This window comes from Entelurus aequoreus, linkage group LG04 (assembly GCF_033978785.1).
Source record: "Entelurus aequoreus isolate RoL-2023_Sb linkage group LG04, RoL_Eaeq_v1.1, whole genome shotgun sequence".
NCBI lineage: Eukaryota > Metazoa > Chordata > Actinopteri > Syngnathiformes > Syngnathidae > Entelurus > Entelurus aequoreus.
The window spans coordinates 33,822,695-33,844,295 of record NC_084734.1 but is presented as its reverse complement, the minus strand read 5'-3'; the positions used below and the strand labels follow the sequence as shown (position 1 = coordinate 33,844,295).

At 38.3% G+C, this 21,601-nt stretch overlaps 1 protein-coding gene across 1 annotated transcript in view; it reads left to right on the top strand.

The window, feature by feature from the left end:
* LOC133648499 (polyphosphoinositide phosphatase-like) overlaps positions 1-21,601 on the top strand; it is an 84,015-nt gene that overhangs the window by 33,217 nt on the left and 29,197 nt on the right. Inside the window, exons 11-15 of the mRNA XM_062044661.1 lie at positions 5,407-5,504; positions 16,851-16,984; positions 17,288-17,404; positions 20,930-20,975; positions 21,125-21,273. Coding sequence (XP_061900645.1) covers positions 5,407-5,504; positions 16,851-16,984; positions 17,288-17,404; positions 20,930-20,975; positions 21,125-21,273 — 544 coding nt within the window. The remainder of the gene's footprint in view (positions 1-5,406; positions 5,505-16,850; positions 16,985-17,287; positions 17,405-20,929; positions 20,976-21,124; positions 21,274-21,601) is intronic.

Below are 21,601 nucleotides of genomic sequence, written 5' to 3'. Positions count from 1 at the left end.
CCTTTATTAGCACATTGCGCCAACAACATCAGTATAACATCAACGTCTCTGGTAATTTCCTCTCTGCCCATTACATAAATAAAAAAATCACGTGGAAAAATATATAAATGACAAGAATTAGCAATTCCACACTACTTTCATTATGAATGTTATTTTTCAACAGCTGAAATAAAGTTGTCAGTTTGAACCGTCAGATAAACCTCCTGCATGTTTGTGTGCCCGAGTCGACTCACAAGCTCCTCCTCTCCCTCACCTCCCTCTGCCCAAACGCGGTCTGATTTTCGTTGCTATGGTAACGTTTACATGCCTTCAAAATAAGATGCAGATACAACATTGAAAACAAATATAAAGTGCATGAGATTTTTAACTCACCGTAACGCAAAATCAATGGGAGCCCTGAGCTTGTTTCTCTGCAACGAGACGGTCCCAACTGGGGGTAATGGGAGACAAAAGACACCCGAAGTGTGTTGCGTATGTCCAGTCTGCTACGTTGTTTTGTTTTGGTGGCTGTCACTGCAGAAAATCCCGCTTCACACAGATAGGATGTTGGAAATGGCAACAGTGTTTTCAGTGCTGTGGTGGCGATCTCGGGGTATTCTGCCATGACTTTAATCCAGAAAACAGGCAGAGTTTTTGTCTGAAATACACTTTTAAGGCTGCCGTCATTTGCGATCTCCAGCATTTGATCTTCTTCTTGCATAGACATGCTGGATTCATCTGCTTTGTTGACAAATGGGTCGCGGATCCATTCCTTGGCAGTTCGTGGGTCTTTTGAAGTTGGGAAATAGCGCTCAAACTCTTTTAAAAGCACAGACAGGTGATCGTGCAGCAGCTTGGTGAATGAAGGCGCAGGCTCAGTCTCACGCAAAAACCCCGCCAATGTTTGAAACATGTCCAGTTTTTTTGGGTTGGTGCACTAATTGTAAGTGTATCTTGTGTTATTTATGTTGATTTAATAAAAATTTAAAAAATATTTAAAAAAAATAAAAAATTAATAAAAAATTCTTCTGCGGCCTGGTACCAATCGAGCCCGGTGGTTGGGGACCACTGCCCTACATGATTATGCAATATTGTATTATGATTAATTGCAAATGAATAAATGTGTTAAATTTGAGAGCCCTAAAAATACATATTTCTGAAAGAATACAATTATTATATTTAATTGTAAAGTCTAATTTAAGGAATTCGGGGACATGCAATAAATGTCTTTTTTTCCAGTGTTCTGGGTAGTTTAAATTAATCTTTTAAAACTTTTTTTATTTTTTTTAAAGGGGGCATATGACTTTTTTCGACATTTAAAACACTTCCTTGTGGTCTACATAACATGTAATGGTGGTTCTTTGGTCAAAATTTGGCATAGATTTTTTCACAGACCATCTTCAAGCCCTTTTTTTCTCTTCAGAATGCACCATTTTGTGGGCTGATTTATGTGCTGAAGTCCTCTTCCAGGCCAAGCCCCCTTCGACTACAACTCCACCCTGTCAGCCATGTTGTAGTTTTTTGCGCTTCCATATTGATTATACTGACAGATATAAATCAGAACTCTACACTACTTTTTATTAGAAATGACAACAGGAGGATTTTAGTGTGCATGTGCATGTACGAACCAGTATGTCCCACCACATACTGGCCATAGCTTGACTCTGGAGTGGATTAAATCTGTTAAATCGTTTTCTATGATAAAGAGTTGAATTATTTGGAGGCTGTCCAGTGTCTGTTGGGTTTCCAGAATGTGATATCACTCCCTTATTAATGGCTAATCATCACATTTTCCCGCACACTCCCAACATTAGCGTCACAAGTAGGGATGTATATCGTTAGGATTTTATCGATACGATACCCTTACTGATATTCTTTATTGAGAGCGGTATTTATCGGTACTTTTATCAATACAGTACTATACAGTATGTATTTGGTGTAATAAAGATGTTAAAAAATGCACCCACATTTTTATTAAAATTTTTATTGGCACAAGATGTTAACATTATGTAACATCTAACAGCAGGGAAGTATTTCATCAACACCCTCTAAGTCTTAAAGAGGTCAAATATGTTTGCAGTGCAAGGTGAAGTGCAGTAATGTCATCATCTTTTAAAGACCACACAGATCCATCACTCTGTTTCTTTTCATTACAATTACGGTACACTCAGCTGGAAATAATATTTATGTAGGCAGAGCGCAGACCTTTTACATGGCACTGTAAATTATATCATATTTTCTATCATATCAAATATATAATATAAATCAATACAATCATTTAACATAGGTGCGTGTGCTGTTCAGCAAGGTGTATTTTGATGTCACGTAAACGTGGCGACTAGAGACCTGTCAGCAAAGGCTATCTTGCATTTGAGCAACTTTATGGATTAGTATTATTTTTAGAATGTTGCACTTTTTTTATTAATATTGAAAATTACTGAATCGCTTGACTTTGAGGGTCTTTTGACAAGGACATATTGTTGTGTGGTGTTGCTTCCATATTTGTCATTATTCCAAGCTAATTATCACATCCGAGGGCTGGGCGATATGGCAAAAAACCTAAATAAACGATCTCCATTAATATCACATTTTTAACCTACCAATTTCATAGCATCAAGTAAAATAAATGTGCATCAGTTATTGCTTTAACACTGGTGCTCCAGCTATTATATTAGAAGCTGTCAAGTTATCATCAACTTACCAATGAAGATGTTTATTTGGTGGTCGCGTCCTCAACTGGCTGTAGTAGTAGCAGGTGTTTTTTACACAGCTTTATGGCAACAATTAGTCATCATATTTGCGAAGGAAACATATCACCTGACATGTAGAAGTTATTTGGAAATTGTTCGGCTCTGTATTTTAGAGTTAGTTTGGTAGTTTGTCCCGTGTGTCCCGGAGGCAAGCACAGAAATGGCACCAGAAGTGTGCACCGTGGTGGGCTGTCGTGTGCCCCTGGCCGGCACGGCTCCATGGAGGTGAGGTTTTGTCAAGTGCACGGTAAAAAGTATGTCCCCTTTTCTTCTTAATGATAGCATCTCAGTCACATTATGCCAATTCTGCAACTTTCCGCATTTTAAAATCTGTTTTTAGCGAAAATTGATTCTATCCGTGATTTCGATGACGCACAAATCTATAATTCTGTTTACTTCCGTGTACCCAGATGTGGCGCGGTAAAAGGTTGACTCCGATCGGGTGTTCTGCCGTGTCTTTTTTTATGCTAGGCAGCGGCACCTGAATGAATGTTTCAGCTCGTACGTGTCACCATTACCACGGTCAGCTGGACAAAGATGTATCGTTAGTCCAGAAGTTTCACGGTCCGCTTGGACTGACCCAGTTAGGAACCGGTACCTAAAAATACTGGTACTCGGTATATATCCCTTATCAACAATATCCATCAAGCTGCCAATGTTGTACTTCAACCCCTGTTGTGGTGTTTTATCTCTCATTATATCTTCATTATAGTTCAAATACACATTCCAGAGATACTTATGCAGGTCATCAGTGAAAAAACACTGGTGTTTTGGGTCTTCATTTATCAGACACCTTCGCTTGGGAGACCCGGCCGGGGGTGATCAGACCCTAGCTTGTGTCCAAGTAGCGCACCACGGATCCTCCGTACGGATCCGCAGCCACCGTGGAGGCCTTTTCTGCAGCCTCAAGGATGTTTTTGGTGGCTTTTTTTGACTGCAGTCCTCTGATGCCAAGGATTTGAACACTCACTGTAGGGAGTGACCTGTGAAACCTCAGCAACCAACTTTGATTGGGATTTTCAGCCACTACTGTGGCACTGTATAGAGGCTTTGCAGTTTGTGTTATGCCGCCATATTGCCGGTCAACCGGTCAGCTCGTTCCTACGTGTTCGTACAGATTCAGTTTGATTTCTGCGCTACATTTTCACCGATTTCATCCGAATTATGGTTGATTTGCTATCCAATGAAGTTGTGCATTTGGATGAAGAGTCCAAGAAACGTTACCGAGAGAAGTTGAACCTTGTTGGCACAACGGATCCGTACCTTTTACCGAGAAGCATGCTAAAATCACCTGAGCATTTTGCAACAGCCGACCTGCCTGATCTCTCATATCCAGACATTTATAATTACCTCGTCGATTCACCATCTCCGTACACTGGAAAGGACCTTAAGGCATACAAGAGTCTGGATGCCTACAAGTATTTTACAGCAGGTTTTGTGCATGATGGGAAATGCACCCAGCATTTTCAACATTCATATTTGTATCATCCCATTTTGTATTATTTCACATTTTGTGAAACAAATCAGGAGTGAATAGTTTGTTTACATACCTGATATGAAGTGTTCATTGCATATCCTTGTGTAAATCGTAGGTTTCCATCGTTCACGACAAATCGCCGCGATCCATTTATCGCGTTTTTTGATGTTTGCCGGGAATCTATAGAAGCTAAGATTTGGTTTATCGCCTCATCTATTGCTACATCCAACAGCACAGCAGGTTTCCGGCATTTCCAAGCTCAAATAGCAGCAGATCTAACAAGAAAGCGTGTGTGAGTCATTGACCGGCACTGAACTGGTGACCGGCAAGATGGCCGCCAAGCTAATGGGCGTGGCTGATGACGTCAGCTGCAAAGCCTCTATATGGCCCTCTTGCGCTCATAGGCTTCGCCAATCCGGTCCTCCCAGGGTGCAGTCAGCTCTAGTAGCACCAGTTGCTTGGTTGAGTCTGATGTTAACACCATGTCTGGGTGGAGTAAAGTGGTAGCGATGTGGGCCGGGAACTTGAGTTGCCTTCCCAAGTTAACTTGGAGCTGCCAGTCATGAGCGGCGGAGAGGAGCCCCCGTGATGAGTTGGGCTGGTACTTTGCCTTCTGCCCTGCGCTGATGGAGGTAATCGACTGCTTTGGGGAAATCTAGAACTTGGTGTTGTGTATCGCTGTGCAGTTTGAATCCGCCCTTAGCCACTCCCCTTCTATTATCCTTCTGTTCTCTTGTGCCGTGTTCACTAGACAAAATAGATGGCTGATCAGACAGATAGATCAAACATCTTAATAATAACAATAATAGTATATTATATCTCCGGTCATTATACAGTGGAAAATGACTTTTATTCTATGAATCTAGGTCAGTGACGTAACTTAGTGACAGTTTGAACAGACGTTGGACTGATATGGTGTGACCCTCGCCTTTCCTTCTTGTTGCATAAGGAGCCTATTTATAACATGTTTTGATGAAGCCATTGCCGTTAGAAAATGTCTCTCAGTTGTGAGACGCTCATCAGAAATGGAAATTGTTGCCCAGAGTATAATAAAAATAACTATTTTTGGTAATAGGGCCCCAGGTTTATTTTAAGGAGGTGTTTGGTGTGTCTGTTACCTGAAATAAAGTGAACATGCAAATAGAATAGAATAGAAAGTACTGTGTAATCTTTGTGAAACATATTTTACCTCTCTTGCAGTGGACCAAGCAGACCCATATGCACATGTAGCTGGCCTCCATTTTGACCAAATGCTGCAGCGATTTGGATCACCAATTATCATCTTTAACCTGGTCAAGGTATGCTATCAACAACTGTGCACACATACTGTACATACAGTGCTATGCAAATGTCTCAGGGCACCAAAAGTACAGTTGTCAGGGGTATTTAAAAATGACATGACTCAATGTAGCTGAGGTGTGGTGCATTCGCAGAGGAAGAACATTTTGCTAAAGCCTTGTATAAAAGTGCAGCTTTTTTGGCATCAATATTGTATTGATGTGACTGTCATTGTTCTCTATTACCAGGAAATGTACTAAATTCCGCTGTAACTCAGCTAAACACTACAAAGTTGTAAAGCGCATCGAGCTGTATTTGAAATTTCAAGTCAACCTGACTTATGGGGTTTTAAAACGGTGTCATCATTGTGGCATTGGTCAGAAAAATAAAAGCAAAGGCATCACAGCACGAGTGCATGTTTAGACAAACACTCACCAGGAGTTCAAGTGTTAGCTTACAGAACATATACAGTACATGAATCATGACTGTTTTATATATGGTTTCATATATGGCTACCTTTGGAAGAATCCAAAGGTAGCCACAGATTTGCAGAACACAATGTATTTAATTTACTATTAAATTAACTTAAAACCTTGTTAATGTAATTTTTGGCTTTGAAATTGTTAACATTTACAGTAGGTATTTGTTTAATTGTTTGTCAATTGCTTGAGTGCTTGAATGAATGAAAATGAATCACTCAGCAGTTAGTTTTTGAGTTGGAATTGTGTACTGTACTTAAAGCCACACAATACCGATCAGTACTGATCATTGATGTTGTCGTGGAAACATTGCATGGGGATTGCAAACTCTAGCATTGCAGTTAAAATCCCCAGACAGGTAGAGAGCACATCAAAAATCACCAACACATTTTTCTGTGCCCTGTACTCCTAAACTAGGCTTGGGTATTGTTTACATATTACAAACATTTGTATTCAATACCAGTGCCAAATCAGTTCTTTTGAAACATAATTTAAACAGAATAATAATTTGAATAATTAGATAATATAAATGCAATTAAATTGATATCAATAGACCTGTTAGAGCTAAAATAATAAACAAACATAGTCATAATTACCGAAGCAAAACCAGCAGCAATATAAAACATAGGCAATGTGCAAAAAAACAGTACTGTACTTTAAGTGCATACATTTCACACAATTAGAGCATAAAAAAAGAATTGATACATAATTCTGGCAATACAATTGTGTTTGCTACTTAATCCTACGCACATAAGTCGCATATTAATTGAGAAAAATTACAACATTTTGAGCATTTTAGTCTTAGTTAGTAGCTCACCTTTGTCAGTGTAGATGAAAAAAAAACATTCAAACGTAACACCGTTGGGACAGTTGACTCAGCAATAGCTTTTCTAATTGTTGCCTCATTTCGGTGCCACTAAATTAGCACTGAAATGAGGGACCATTATTTACTCAGTAGTGATGAGTCAAACGATACTGAAGCATATTTGTATTATGAAACACAAGGAGTGATAGTGTGTCCCTCGATGTGCGTGTCACGTTAAGAAATAAAGCCTGCTCAGTGGCCTTGTGGTTAGAGTATCTGCCCTGAGATCGGTAGGTCGTGAGTTCCAAACCCCGGCCGAGTCATACCAAAGACTATAAAAATGGGACCCATTACCTGCATCAAGGGTTGGAACTGGGGGTTAAATCACCAAAATGATTCCCGAGCGCGGCCACCGCTGCTGCTCACTGCTCCCCTCACTTCCCAGGGGGTGGACCAAGGGGATAGGTCAAATTCAGAGGGTAATTTCACCACACCTAGTGTGTGTGTAACTATCAGTGGTACTTTAACTTTAAACACTTGACCGATACAGCCGCTGTGTCGTTTGACTGTGAAGCACCAAACTATGTTTATCTGGAAGTGCTTCTTTCGGCTCTTGAGTAACCGCTTGTACTGAAAGAATTCGGAGGAGTGGCATCCTGTGTTTGACATCTGCATTTGTCGCCATCATTGCTGTAGTGGGAATTAAGAAAAGGGAAATATTGAGAAGTGTGGCATAATTTTTGATCACATAGCCCCCTATAAGGTACATTTTATTTTCAATGTTTGCTATTTGGCTCATTGACCAGAGTTGCAAGTTTCATGTTCCTTTCTGCACAGCTATTTGTTTGAGATTTTTTTTTTTTTTTGCTAACTATTGATCTTATGTGCATGTCAAATCTAGTGACTTTTTCAATTCAGCAGATGGCACAATTATGAAACAGCAATACAGTGTCACAGCAGTGTCAATACAGCCAGTGTGTGTGAGTGTCACTGAGGCTTCAATTATCAATCATTACTGCTTAGTATTTTGGTGTGGTTACAACCTTTATGTCGAGTTTCGGTACCCATGCCTATTCAAAACTGCTCAAAAAAGGTGAAAATCCATGCACAAACGTTTCACTCCCATGCAGCAGTCATTAATTTGTATTGCACTGCATTTTCTTTTACGCCCGCACACAACAGAACAATGGGGTGCATACTCACTCTGCACTCTGTGGCATGGGTTTCATGCTCACGTTGTCTCGAGCAAGGGAAACCGTGAGCACGGGGACCAATCGGAGACCTCTGAGATCCACGCAAGCTGCAGCCATGTGATTTTTGCAACTGTGGGGATTAAGGGAGGTGAACACCCCCACCAATCTTACTCAACACCCTCTCCTTATGCCAGGGAGACAGACAGACAGAAGAAATAATGGGTAATTAGCCATAAAATCATGACAGTCTATATCACAGTGGTGGACGCTTTCCCTGCATGGCTGCGGAAACTCTGACATTGTCAGGGCTTTCAGTGCGAGGGAGGAAGTGCACACGTGGCCCAGCATGTGCATTACTTTTCCTTCCACCTTATTTAATTGGCTATGGATTGCATATTCTTTTGGACTCTTGTAGATAACTTTATTTCAGATGAAGCACCACTGCTTTGCACATGTTAACATGAGATGTAAAAGCATTCAAGGTATTAAAGAGCAAAAATCATCGCTATTTTGTACCAGTACTTTTATGGGCAAATAGTTTTTCTCCATTGTTATCCTTGATTATTACCTTGGCAATGCAGTCTTAGACATCACCACAGTCCATGTGTGCTTTGACAAGTGCATGTGCACATTTATTTTCTCATCTGCTCATTAAAAGATGTGATTTAAACATTTTTTGTAGATGTGGGAGTATGTGTGTGTGTTTGTTCGAAATACATGTGCTAGACAGCATGACACGCTCCGCTGAAAGGTTGACAAAATGCGACAGTAATTTGACTGGTAGCCATTACTGGGTACATGTGAGTGGAGATGTGATCTGCTAAATGTTGCATCCAAGCCTATTATCATCTTGGTAGAACAGTACATGTAAAGATAACTTAATGTGCTGTGTCATTTTGTGTGTGTGTGTGTGTGTGTGTGTGTGTGTGTGTGTGTGTGTGTGTGTGTGTGTGTGTGTGTGTGTGTGTGTGTGTGTGTGTGTGTGTGTGTGTGTGTGTGTGTGTGTGTGTGTGTGTGTGTGTGTGTGTGTGTGTGTGTGTGTGTGTGTGTGTGCGTGCGCGCGCGCGCGTGTGTTTTCGATTGTGAATAATAATAATAATAACTTAAATTGACATTTGTGTGTTACGTAGCCCAGTTCAAGGAGTACATTCTGACAAACTCCCATTGTTTTGCAATTAAAACTGCTCATAGCAAGAAAGTCCATGTTAAGTTTGGGCTCGTCAAATGAGACAAATTAAATTAAATGAATAAATAATTATTTAAATAATTACTTAAATGTGTCTAAATATATTAGATTAAATACATAAGTGTTATTAACTATTTTTTTCATGATTTAATTAATGACACACTTAAGTAATTACTTAAATATACTTTTTTTGTTAAATTGTCTCATTTGGTATTTGTCAGGTTTGTATAAATGTATTTTATTTGTCAAACTCAGTCAACAAAGTTGGCTAGGTTTTTGCTTTTTTTATTACATATTTCAATGGTTATCTAACTCGCCGAGTTCAGTCCCTGCTTTCATTCCGCTTGGGACTCGAACCTGGGTCGTCTGATATGAAAGACAAGCATGCTTGCTAGCAAGCTATCAAACCGGTAACCAGTACTGCTCTTAAGGTTGTCAGGGAGTGACGGCTACCAACGTACTCATGGCCCATTCACACTGGCTGGCCTCCGGTACAGTTATACATTCTAAAATATTATTGATAGCAAATGACATGTTGTTTATCACTTTGTAGTTCAGGACCTTCATCACATACGTTGTTGGTTCTGTTAATGTAATTTAGATCATATCCTTCTCGATCAAAATATACTTTTTTTTTTTTTTTTAGCATCCATCCATGATTCTGATATAGCGATCACTTTGAAGGGTTTATTGGATTGTTTAAAAAAATGCCTCCATGTTGTTGTCGTTTGCATACACATTTCTGCTGTTGAAATGAATAATTGACATTTTGTTATCAGGTTTAATGTTGCTATTTAATTGTATATCTGTATAATAAATAAACAATTATTCCTGATGTGAGAGAAAAAAATTGTACCTGGATCTATATCATTCTTTAATTCCGGACTTTTAAGGTCTATGAGGCAAAAGGTTTTCAGCTCCTTATTTTCCGCTCCTTATTTTCCTCTTCAGCAATATTTTGTGTTGCTTTATGAATTTCCAGTAGTGTCCAATGATCACTCCATATTCTCTACTGCTCGCTAGCGTTACCATATCTGAGTTATTGTGTAGAAATATTGGAAAATAAATACAAAAGTATGCTTGATTCACATACCGTGTTACAAAAAAAGTCAGTTAGAATAATACGTAACGTTGGCTATTGAGAACATTCAAACCCTTTATTTTTTGCTTAAAAATATTTAAATTCAGTGATTTGGTGCCTTTGCAAAGAGCAAAAAGGATGTACAAAGCAAACTATAACCTGCTTTCCAAGAATGTACAACAGTTCTTCTCAACGAAAGAGGAGAAATACAACCTCAAAGAAAAATTGTACAGCACTTAAGATCTTCAGCATTTTGGTATGTAGAATTAAATTGTTGAATGGCTTAAGCAAAGATATAAAACAATGTACACATTTGATCCACTATAGGAAACTGTTAAAATTTGAAGCATGTACAAAGTACAAAAAAGAAAATAAACAACTTGAACCTTATTATTAAAAAAGGAGAAAATCATTTTCATCTCATAATGTGAACCATAAATTACTCAACTATTTATTTAATACTTTATGTATTATTCATGTATTTAATATTTATTTACTTATTAATTTGTCTATTTATTCATTAACTGATTTATTTAGTTATTTATGGTTGAGTTACAGAATGAGTAGTAGTAAATGTGTTAGTATTTGCTATGATGCGAAAAGGGGTGGAAATAAATAAGCTCTGCTTCTTCCTACTCCTTTTCAGACATGCTGTATAGAGAAACTGTAATTATATGATTTATCATATTTTAATTGTAAATCCAGGTCTACTTGTTCAGTAATCCCTTGGAAAGTTGTAGCATTGATGTAAAATGGAGATGTTTGCTCCCTGTTAGACTCCATTATTGTTGTTGTTGTTGTCAAAGCGCTATGAATTTTAATATTTGACCAGATCTTTGATGTCTGTGACAACAAGTACTTTTGCTTCTGGACCTCCATTCAGCTTGATGTAGATTCTGTAGTTGGAGCTAAAAGTTCCCTGAATTTTCCCCTGCTTCCACAAGTCACAAGCTTTTTTGGCGATGTCAGCATTGCGTTTAGTGAGGTGCTCATTAATGTACACATTTCTACCCTTTAGCTTCTTTTCCTGTTTCAGCGGTGCAATTTTGGATTTCCTGTTAGTGAGCTTCAGAATGATGCCTGGTGTGGTGTTGTAGCTTGATCCATTCAGTAGAATGCACGCGTCAAAGGTGTTCATATCGACATCCTTTGATCGCAGAATGTGGACTACTTTTTGCTCTGTTGAGGCAACATCCATTTAATTTGGTTCTCCTACATTGTCAACTGCTCTGGCATAGGATCTGGAATGATACACAGCCCAGCAACAATGATATCATTAATTTGTGTATACTGACTGGTCTATCTCCTTTGATATTCTCCAGATCGGTGTTGTGTTGTTGCGTGTCCTTCAACTGTTCGTACAATGCTGCAATTTCCTTCTGCCTAAACTTCATCTCCTGTCTTACTGCTGTGCTGTCCTTTCTGAGAATCTTAACTTCATCTTGAACTTCTCTAGTTCATCAAACAAATATTTTCTCTCGCTGTCGTTCTGATTTTCGACATTCTATATCTGATTGTAGACCTTTAATATCTAATTTCAGATTATTTTAAGTTTTATATGGTTTCCATCATCATTCTAATATTTTGCACCAACATTTTTACATCATGCATCAAATAATTTGTTTCGCGAAATCCAATCAGTAAGCCCGAACGTGCCGAGCTGGGAGTTTTGTTCTCATTGTTGCTGAGCAGCCAACTGAACCCTGTTGACGTTGTTAGCTTTGACAACTTGCGGCACTTCTAACTTCTTTATTTCAACAAATATTGTACTTTAAGTTGGTCAGAGCTGTGTCAGCCTGTCTTAGAGACCACTTTGTGTGATTAGAAACACTTAAAACTGGTCTAAACTCCCATGACCTGAGCTCTGTATTGCTTTGAGTGTGTAGGCAATCGCTTTGAACTAGCGTCTTAGCTAGTTATCCTCCCGCCAGTGGCACCGTCAATCTGCTATTATAGCAAATCTATGCCTATCGCCGGGCAGAGTTTAAATTAAAGATGTTGGCCAGCTGTCCTGTAGCTGTGATAACATTCAGTGGTCGAGAAAACCTCAAAATTACTCAACACTCCGGTGACAAGAGTTGGTGTTTTTTTCATGGTCCTCCCGGTGACAAGAAGTGCCGTCTGAATTTTGACAGCTAAAATAATTTCATGAAACGCTTACACACAGCTTCATTAATTGATTTTATCTGTCAAACTCACCCTTTAAAGTCAGTGGGTGGCGCTAACACAAAACTAGTCCAATCATTGATTTGGTCTGAACTTGGGAAGTCTTTTGGCAGCTCAACGATATATGATATACTCATACTTTTTCGAGATTTGTTGGTAGACATTTTAGACCTTGTGTAGTAACTGTAAGTGGCACCTGCTGACCAAGATTATGTGGCACTTAAAGTAGAGAAATTAATTTAAGTTGTTTGGAGTTATTTCCACAGATACAGACCAAGATATCGATAGGTAATCCTGTGCTTCTCATGTCGACAAGAGAAAGTGCTAGGTAACCAATCAGGTGTTAGGATACGTCCACTGACTTTGATCGATGTGTTTGACACTTAAATTAAATTCATGAAATGCTGACTAGGCCAAATGGGACACAATTAGTTTGATAAATACATCTTAAAATAATTACTAAATGTGTCATTAATTAAAAAAAACATCAAACAAACAACAACAAAGTAATGACACATTTAAGAAAGTGCTTAAAGATCTGTTTATTTATTTAATTTTGTCCTATTTGGCCTTCCATAGACCCCAGCCAGGATGCAGGACATGGCAGCATACAAAGTCCAGACAAAGCTCACTGGCGAGAAAAACGGTGCTACAGGAGACGTGGACTAAAGGCTATAATTAATAGAGGTCGAAAGCCACGAGGCAGCCAGGGAGCAGCAGGTAGAAACAGGTAGACCGAGAACTAAATTTCAAAACAGCTCAGTGAAGTTGAGGGCATCATTTGTATCTCAAAGCAAAGCATCCACAAACAAAAAGTTTTCAAGTGTTATGTGACTAATGGAGGAGGTTCTAGTAATGACACGGGCAGCTAAGTTTTGAACCAGTTGTAGTTTATGGATGGACTTGTCAGGTAAACCAAAGAGTAGAGAATTACAGTAGTCCAAACGGGATGTGACCAGGGTGTGAACCAGAATCTCAGCACTGCTGAGGGAGAACTCCTGGAATTACTTCTTAAAAAACTTAAATAAATGAAACATTTATATTGAAGGCAATAGAGATGGGATTTATGGCTCTTTGAAGGGAGCCAAATCTTGAGAAGGAGTTCCTTTCAAAAAGACAGTTCAAAAGACTTATTTATATAGCGCTTTTCTCTATTGACTCAAAGCACTTTACATAGTGGAACCCATTCCTTTTTAAAGAAAAGATGATTAGAAAAATTTAAATTATGGTTGCGGTTTCATTTTAAATATTCCATAAGGCGATGCTATATCCACATGCTTTGTTTGACAGTGACGTCACTATTTTTGAATGTTCCCTTTGTAGCCCAAGACAATTGTAACAATACAGAAAACAATGATATGAAAAAAATAAAATAAAATGTATACATGCCTAAAAAAGTAGAAATAAAACTAGACTAAATATCAGGACATGATAAAAATGTGAAGACAATATTGTATTACCCTAACTGGTGGGTTTAGCTTGAAGTACGTTACACTTTACATATTCACATCAGAACCATGAATCAGAAAAGTGCATCACTTAATGTAAGCTCCTGCTCCTTTTGTCCAGTATATTGCTGACAGAAAAGGCAGGATGGCCGTCGACCAGCCGTGGAGGAGGTGTCCGCACTGAAACTTAATACCGTAATGGCACCACTGCCGATGTAAACACGAGTAACCAGACAGAAAAACTAAGTAGCTATCGGTTCCTCATTTCAGTGCTTGGCGTTACAGGAAGTGGTCAAAGTCTTGAACAGACTTTTTTGATTTAAAAAAAATAATTTAACAGTTAAGCACAACACTGGCTGGAATTTGAGTGCAAGTTACAACGAACATGATATTGTAAACATGGTGAAGCAGCTTCTAAGATATAAATCCTCACCTCCATTGCTGAAAATAACTATGTTTCTTTCAACTGAATGGAAACCAAATAAATGATTGAATCTGATGGCTGCTGGTTAGCGCCTTGCATGGCAGCTCCCGCCATCAGTGTGTGAATGTGTGTGAATGGGTAAATGTGGAAAAAGTGTCAAAGCGCTTTGAGTACCTTGAAGGTAGAAAAGCGCTATACAAGTATAACCCATTTATCATTATTATAAGTGAAATGACGCATGCATTAAATACATACCTTACGGAATCTGTAAATACTCTAGCAACTACAAATTTCAATTTTTACTGATCATGTAAATCCTTTTGATATAATGAATCAAGGTCTTGACATAACATAAGTATTTAAGTCTACAGTTGATGAGATATGTGACACTCATTAATCCAATCACAAGTATTATAAATAAATCATTGCAGGAAGGTATTTTCCCAAACCCATAGAAGATTGGTGTTGTTACGCCGCTCTTTAAACATGAGAACTTCACCAAAATTAGCAACTACCGGCCAAAAAACATCTTGCTTATAATTTCAAAATTAGCAGAAAAATGGGTTCCGACCAAACTCATTGACCACCTGAACATTTTTTTGGACCACCTGAACATTAGTCCACATACTTTATTTAGCCCAGTGCAATTTTGATTTCAAAAATGTCATTCTACAGAGACAGCTCTGTTACTTCTTGGAATATTTTGAATCAATTATTGATGCTGGCGGTGCTGTTGGGGCAGTATTTATCGATTTAACAAAGGCATTCGACATAAAAAATCTAACAACTTTATTAACAAAACTCTCCAATTTTATTCTGTTGAGGAATTTCTTAAACTGGCTGGAATCATATTTGGTGTCAAGAAAGCAATGTGTTTGTGTACAACATGTGAAATCCCCTACATCTGACAATAACCTTGGTCTGCCTCAAGGTTTGATTATTTAATATTTACATTAATGACCTACTACAACTATCTCCATCTAATATACTTTGCCAGATGTACACACATGATGCTGTTCTCTATGTTGTTCGGCGACAGATTCCAATTCCACTTGTCACGTGTTCGTTTTGATTAGAGGCAGAAGAAACCTTGTCAGACACTCTTCAATATTTCATCAATTACATTTATTTGCATCAACACAAAGACATATTTACAGAGGCTCTCTGGATTGTTATTTTTACATGTCACTAACAATCGCTGAGCCAGCGTGTGAGTGACAAGAATTTTGATTGAGAGGGTGGAGAAGGTGTATCTAAAGGCAAAGCCACCCCAAACAAGCCATTTGCAGGCATATTCAGAAAGCATGTTAAAAATGTTACTTTGGCGCAAGATTTACATCAAATAATATCCAATACATGTTATTGATACACAAGGAAGTGTTAACAATTTAGAATAGAATTAACAACAAAAAGTGACCAAATGTGTCTCAGCATTCTTAATTCAGTCACACAAGTGTAGAAAGAAGTCAACCACTTAAATAATACAACATAAAAACAAAAAACATTTAGTAAGCAGTGTGTTGACACTTAGTCCCTAAGTGTATAATCACACAATGTTTTGGAGCTAGTGTCACTGTTAATGAGCTGTCTTATGTATGCCGACGTTCCACTTGATTTGATCAGTGTCGGCAGTTCAACCAATTTGAACAAATATTGAAAAGCCAAAGAGAAAGCAAAGCACAAGCCTGGAGTTAGTTATTAATAAACTTAGAAAAACAAAAACACTACAAAATATTTATATTGTAGCCCCTGAGGAGCATTGAATGTCCATTGTACGTTTTTGTTTCAAAATGTTTCCGCTGAGTGGACTGGGGGTTGGTGTCAGAGTTCTTCCACACCAACCCATCCACCTTGCTTTGTGCACTGTGGAGCAGAAAATGGTCTTTTAAACTTGTCTTACAGAGTGGAAAGAATACACTTGTAAAAATGCCTTAGTAAGATGAACGTTTAAGTGTTCTAGTCCAATTCCTGGTTGATTAATTATTGATTAAGAAGTGAGAGTGGCGCATATCAGTTAGGACTCCGTCCTATAAAGTGTTTATCTATCATTTAAGCCTTTTTGGTATGTAGTGTATATCTATCAGTCAGGACTCCTTGCTATAAAGTGTATATTTATCATTCTGACCTTCTTGCTATAAAGTGTATCTATCAGTCATGACTCCTTGCTATAGTCAGTATATATTTATAAGTCAGGATTCCCTGCTATAATGTATATCTGTCACTCAGGACTCCTTGTTATAAAGTGTGTATCTATCATTCCGGACTTCTTGCTATGTAGTGTATATCTTGCTTCTCCTTCATGGGAGACGACCCAACGTCAGAATGCATTAAAGCTAACATGCCTCATACAACATCTACTTGTATCCTCACAGGACCTTTTTATACAACTAGGGATAGGCTCCAGGCCAACCTCCCCACCACACCTACCGCGAACCTGAAAGGGACAAGCAGTAGAAAAGGGATGGATGGATGGAATCCAATTTAAGCTGTACAATAATGCGCCCATTAATACCCTCCCTACGTCCCTTTTTAGATCACCGAAAAATCATTCATACATGTAATGTACATCTTTGTTGTGTCGCAGAAACGAGAAAAAAGGAAACATGAAAAGATTTTGAGTGAAGAGCTGTACCCCGCTGTGATTAACCTCAACCAGTTCCTGCCGCCTCAGCACTGCATTGACTACATCGCATGGGACATGGCCCGATATACCAAGAGGTTGGGTACCAGGCTTTGTTAGATGTAAAACCAAAGCAAAATGTGATTTTATTATTGACATTTGGAAACAGAATAATAGCTCTAGCATTATTTATGATAGAATATTATTATTCAATATGTCGCCTGGCCACTTTTCACCAAGCTCAGTGCTCCTCATACCTTTAAAACACAGCTCTATGTTAAATATAAAACAATAAAACATTTGTTTTAAATATTTGCATAACTTATCATTTCAGCACCACACTGATTTGGAGTTTTTGTTTTAAACATATATCTAAACTATGTTTTTTCTCACCTTTGCAGTAAACTGTGCAATGTTTTGGACCGTCTGAGTATGATCGCAGAGAATGTGGTAAAACGTACTGGGTTTTTTGTGAATCGATCAGACTTCTACTGTCACACTCTCAGGCCCGATGACAGGTGAGACTCTGTTATGTAACACCGGCAAGGAAAGTGATTAGCAGAAGGTTCTGGGGGTTTTACACAATTTTTATGTACAGTATTACCTCGACTTACGAGTTTAATTGGTTCTGTGCTTAACATGAAACACTTGTATCTCAAATCAGTATCACCTATTGAAAATGACTCACCAAAAACAGCACTAATGACTCACCAAAAACAGCACTAATTTAACATGCAACATGTCTTTTAAAAAGAACAAACTTTTAGATAATAAAAACGGTATAAAACAATGAAATAAAACAGTGGTTCTTAACCTTGTTGGAGGTACCAAACCCCACCAGTTTCATATGCGCATTCACCGAACCCTTCTTTAGTGAAAAATAATTTATTTATTTTTTTCTTTCGAATCCAAGACAAATTTAAATGTTTTTTTTACTGGTGCAGAAATTTTACCGTGCATGAACATCACCTTGTTCAAAGAACAAAACCAACACAATGCATGAATCCTCAGAACAAATTACACACCTGCAAATCAGTGTGACTTCTGCTGTTGCCTTTGAGAGACCAGTTTAGATATGCATGGATTCACCTTGGCAAGTGCCACTCTCATGTCATTTTCACAGCAAAGTCTGTTCCTTTTCTTCGTTTTTATGTCCAGCATCCTCGAAAAGGATTGCTCGCAAAGACTGGGGATATCCATAATTCGCCGATAGGGAGAAGTTGTTATTTACACGATGAGTCGGGTGTGTCTTGACCTCCGCAGCGGAGGCTCCGCCGAACCCCTGAGGCCGACTCACCGAACCCCTAGGGTTCGATCGAACCCAGGTTAAGAACCACTGCAATTGAATGTACTACGAACAAATACACTACTTATATCAAGTAATGTATTAATAATGTACAACGTTTTCCTTGGAGAGTGGACTTCTATGGTATCTCCTTCCAGCTGCTTGTCCGTCAAACACACCATCAGCAGCTTCTTCATAGTTTCATTAATAAATGTCCCCCGTTGAGATATTATTTTACTATTTTTGGCTGGCGTTAGATTAATTCTGTTTCAGTATTGTGCAGACTAGCAGTGTTACGCTCATTTTGTTTTGCCAGGTGGGCTACATACCCTGTCATGTTTTGATGATTTCTTACTTTAATTCAATGAATATCATCCACGCCCACTTGATAACCCAGAGGATGCCTTCACTCACTTGACCATCCCACTAAGTCGCATAGGTGTCTCAAGTATGCATTAGGGGATTGTAACATCTAGTCCTACACAACAGACCTTATCAGCACTGTCCTTCACACTACCTTCTTCCTTCCAATGGTTGTAAAAACAAAGTTATGTCCATTTCTAGCTATCAGCTAATGCTAGCGACTAAGACCAGATGCGAATCTTAGGGATTTCACTGTGACATTTGCTACGCCAACTGATGGCGGGAATGCTTCAAACTCAAATATTTTTTTGCTTGCAACTTAAAGCATAATAGTTAGTTGAGAGTTAGCTCTTATCGCAAAACACTATTAAGTTAGGACACTCTTAAGTTGAGGTAACACTGTGTTTGTGTAAGGAAGCTTAAAACTATTATACACATGAACAACTGCATTTCACAGTGTGAAAAACTGGCAAAACATGCCTCCCTTCTGTGTTGCCTGAACTATAATTTTTTGACAAATACACAGCATGGTGGCGCTGTTGTTTTAGTCAGATAAATTTGACATTCCTCGCACAGCTCTACGAAACACCCACTGTAACTTTGGGTATTAGGCAGAATCACCACAATTGGTACACACCTTTGGTGGACTGACAAGCACATGGGCGTACAATTTGAGCACGCTTGTTTTAAAAAAAGCAGAGCCACCATTAAGCGAAATATGTTCAAGGTCACTGTTGGGAATGAGCAAATAATTTTTCAGAAGTCGTCGACCATTTCGCTTATGATTATAAAACCTATAGGATATCTATATTCCGAAAAGTTTAACCAAAGTTAAGATTATTACATTTATAGCTGCTTCTTAATTTTCAAAGTCTGAGGCTTTGAATTCTTAATGGAAATGATGCCCAGTGGCACCTGTGTCGCTGTGAATAGTCCTCTACGGAGCCAAGTAGATTGCCTTCTCTTCATGCAAGCTCCGACATTGTCTGCACATGTTAATCGCTTTGGCCCAACATTGTTACATAACACAAAAACTGGGCTGCCACCATATTAATTGGCCATCTCACTTTCTTTATAATGCCCACTCTCTATGTGACCCTCCTTATCAGGGTATGCACACAAAAACAGTAAGCATAGAATACAATACATTTGGTGCTACATGTTTACCCTCACTAATAAACACATTATAATGCACTACATCTGCCACCCCAAGACCCTAGAGAGGGATGTACTAGGAGTGATTATTAGTGTTGCCAATTTAACAACTTTGTCGATAGATTTAGGGAATAATCAGAGCCCTTCAAGATACTTCCCATAAAAAACAGTAGCGACAATAGTTTACTTTCATGTACCTGCTCATCATCATACTGCAGGGCTATTCAAATAAACTGTTGTATAATAGGTTAGGACAAACTTTATTAATTCCACTTTATGGAAATTATGTGCTTGCAGTGCAGGTACAAAAAGTACACAAAAATAAGATAAAAAACACAAGGCGGAAACATCAAAGAACTCCAAGGACATAAAAGACAGTAAAAGAGCACAGACCTGATAGAACCAGCTGCCATTTCAGGGGAGCCTTTTCTACATACTATACGATTGCACCACACATAGACAAACAGTCTTTATACCCCCAATGTTTATTTTAGGGAAGTAGTTGAAATAAAAATATTCTGCCTGCCATAACCTTCATTGTTTTTTTTCTAATAAATGTACATAATCAACATTGAAATTTCACTTTTAACATGTGTGCATTAATAAAAAATTATACTCTATATTTAAAAAAAAAATAATAAACTCGCCACTGTTTGCCATTACAGAGATCACAGCACACACTTGTTCTCTTGTACTCTTTATTGCAGCAGCTGAACGGAAATCATGTTTGCGTATTTAAAGTTCCGGACACTCCATATAGTCCATATTTTATTAATTTTTATTAGTTATACTCATTAAACGATTAGGCCAATCAGCAGAATATAAATCAAAGCTTTTTTCTAATTGAATTAATCGATTTAATTGATTAATCGCTGCAACCCTAAATTATTACATGTGTATTACAATTTTTTTGTAAAAATAAATAATTAAATATCTGCTAATAACCTTGATTTATGATTTCAAAACAAGTTATCCATAAATGTGTACATAAACAATCGAATCATAAAATGCATAGGAAATTGTGTAATACTATCGTAAGGCGATTATACATTTATGCACATATATATTCACTGTTACAAGCTCGAAAAGCAGTCATAACTGCGATGTGGCCCCTCAATAAAAACGAGTTTGACCCCTCTGAGCTACACATCTTGTAAAAGAATGGATGTACTGGACATCATTTAATTTTTTCTTCTGTGCATTTTGTTCTGTGTACAACTGAAGTCATTTTTTTCCACAGATGGGGAGATTTGGGTGGACACGTTACAGTCTGTGGACGGGTGCAGGTTAGTTTGGTTAACCAAAGCGCTATTTTTTTAGATTTCCAGTTAGATGCTTGATGGATATTCTCTGAATTCTTGACATTTTACCAAAAATCAATATTGTATCGGACAGAATTTTTAAATAGTGTCATCCATTGTGTTGCTCTATCTAGACCGGTGTGCTGCGGACTAACTGCGTGGACTGTCTGGACCGAACCAACACCGCCCAATTCATGGTGGGCAAGTGTGCACTTGCTTATCAGCTGTATGCTCTGGGAATGACTGACAAGCCCAAACTCCAATTTGACACTGACTGTGTGAGGTATCAGCCCTTTCTTTAAATTTGTTTGATTTTTGATCACAAGTAAAAGCTTTTCTTTCCATTGACACTTTTCTAAATGACAAATTTACAACCTCTATGAGTACATCAATATATGTCAGAAAAACCTTACTAATTTTGGATTGTAATAAATAAGCCACATCATTAGTGGCAGTTAAGTATGTGCACCAGCCATAATCACATAATATGTTCTTCTCAAATGTCCCCCACAGCAGGATAAGATTGTTCTCTCCCCCCCTTTCCCCCATCATCCGTTCTCAGTTGTGCACCCCTTGATAACGTACATTATGTCCAATACCACTCATATCAT